The 2,417-nt window shown below is 47.0% G+C and overlaps 1 protein-coding gene across 1 annotated transcript; it reads right to left on the minus strand.

The window, feature by feature from the left end:
- Positions 1 to 218: 218 nt before the first annotated feature.
- LOC118575262 (sperm motility kinase-like) lies at positions 219 to 1,101 on the minus strand. The gene is given in 2 exon segments (XM_036175884.1): positions 219 to 269; positions 271 to 1,101. Coding segments are annotated over 2 exon segments (882 nt in total).
- Positions 1,102 to 2,417: the final 1,316 nt, after the last annotated feature.

Here is a 2,417-nt window from a genome sequence, read left to right on the forward strand (position 1 = left end):
AGGCTTGGTAGCTCTCCCTAAGCACACAGGGAAAGTGTGAAGATCTGCCAGGTTGAGGACAAGGCCTGACTGCATGGCTCTCATGGGTTTCTCCTGGTGATGGAAGCAGTCTCCCCTGGGTGACTGGTGCTGTAGAATTAGGTAAGTGGCCATCACCTGGTTGTATTTCTGGTCTCTCAGGGACTCAATGATTTCTTCGGATTTGTACCCCATGATTGTCATGGCCCTGACAATGCCAGGGCTCGGGGTGCCTGGTAGAGACTGTGGGAAAGTAGGCGGTGAATGGGCCTCACTGTTCCTGACCATGGGGTGCCTCATGATTTGGCCTATGGTGAGCCTCCTGTAGGGGTTTTTAATCAGCAGTTTGAGGATGACATCACGAATATCAACGGAAACATAGGGAGGCACCCTGAAGTTTGCATCAAGGATCTGCTGTATCACCCTCACATCAGAGTAAGCATTGAAGGGAAAGCGCCCAGTCACCATGAAGAAGAGGAGCACACCTAAACTCCAAATATCAGTGGCACGGCCATCATATGCCTCCTTTCCAAAGAGTTCTGGGGCACAGTAAGGTAAAGTGCCACAGAAATCACCAAGTCTCTGCCCAGGGATGACCTTAGCCGAGAGGCCGAAATCACACAGCTTGGCATTACCCTTGTGGTCGAGCAGGATGTTTTGGGCCTTTATGTCTCTGTGGATGATAAAGTTATCATGGCAATACTGCACTGCATGCAGTATCTGAGTAAACAGCCTTCGAGCCTTGCTCTCCTCTAAGTGCCCCAGGTCCAGGATGTGATGCAGCAGGTCTCCCTCTGAAGCATGCTCCATCACCAGGTAGGTGGTCTCTCTGGTCTGGACCACATGAAACAATTTAATTATGTTGGGATGGGTAAGGGATTTCATGATGTTGATTTCACTCTTGATAAGCGAGGCATACTTCTTCTGATTTCTAAGAATTTTTACAGCCACCCAGGATACAGTGGGGATATGAAAGGCCCGTTTGACCTCTGAAAACTGTCCTCTGCCCAGGGTCATCATCATCTTATACTCAGCAGTGAAGGTCTCCTCATCAGAGCAGCGGGCCTCCTCGCCCTGCTCCATGGTCAGGTCCTGGTTGCTACGGCTACAACCACTCTCTCAATTGGGAATTTTAAGCAGTCCAAATCAAGTCCAGGAAACTGATTATCAATACAAATTCCTACATCCAAAAGGAAAAGAAAGTCAGAGATACTTCAGACAACCTAACAGGGACTCAATGCTCAGGAAGAGAAGAAAGCACCTCCCAAAGCAGCAGACAGCACAAGAAGACAGAGATCCAGTGGGTAGGAATCAACCAGAAACAGAGAATAAAACCAAGGGTCACAGAAGCAAAGAGCTGCTTCTTGGGAAGGATAATCATCCTCTTACCCGAACTCAGCACTCACTGAGAGAGAAGGCACTAATAAAATCAGGGGCAAGAGCAGTTGATAAGACAACAGACACCCCCAAACCTGAGTGACTGGGTGTGGAGATGGCTCAGGAGTTCAGAAGACCTCTATGTGGTCCTCAGGACCCAGGTCAGGTGGCTCACCTACCCTAACACCACCTCTAGGTGAGCCTACACCTCTGGCCCCTGAGGGCATCCATACATATGCATGCATGTGCATGTGGGCACACTCACACAGACACATGCACACTCGAGGGTGCCAACACACACACTCACAGGTAGTACACATGCCTTAAAACAATGATAAAAGTCTCTTTGTATTATTTCTTTTCTATGACCTAGAAGGTCAGAAGAGGGCATCAGATCCCTTAGAAGTAGAGTTTCAAGCAGTTATGATCTGTCATAGGAGTCCTGGGAGGCAAACCTAGGTCTTCTGCAAGAACAGTACATGATGGGCCATCTCTCCAACCTACCCACCCCCCGCCAACTTAATCTGTTTTTTAAACCCACATTTATTGAGAAATGTAGATGAAATTGAGAAATATGTAGATACGTATTCAGCGTAAGGAGAGATGATAAACAAGATTGAAGTATTTATGAAAAATGACTCTGCCCAGAAAAGCCCAGGACCAGTCATTTACTGATGAGCTATTCCAGCCCCTAAAGCACAAATGTCAGCGCTCCTCCAAACTGCACAACATAGAAAGGACTTAACAGTTCCAAACTCATTCATGCCAGGTCCAGGAAAGGACACTATTAGGAAAAAAAAAAAAAGCCAGTTTCCATGAGGAACGTAAGTGTGAAAGTCCTTAATAATAGTAGTAACACTTCTCACCAATTTCCACAACACATCCATACTTGATGGTTAAAACACACTCACAAGGATCCTTGCAAGGATTGCACTGCATGCTTAGAGGACAAAAAACACAATATAGAAAGAGAATGAAGGGCAAGAGTGCCACAGTCAACCCATGGGAAGCCATACAGGATG

Source organism: Onychomys torridus, unplaced genomic scaffold, assembly GCF_903995425.1.
Source record: "Onychomys torridus unplaced genomic scaffold, mOncTor1.1, whole genome shotgun sequence".
Classification (NCBI taxonomy): domain Eukaryota; kingdom Metazoa; phylum Chordata; class Mammalia; order Rodentia; family Cricetidae; genus Onychomys; species Onychomys torridus.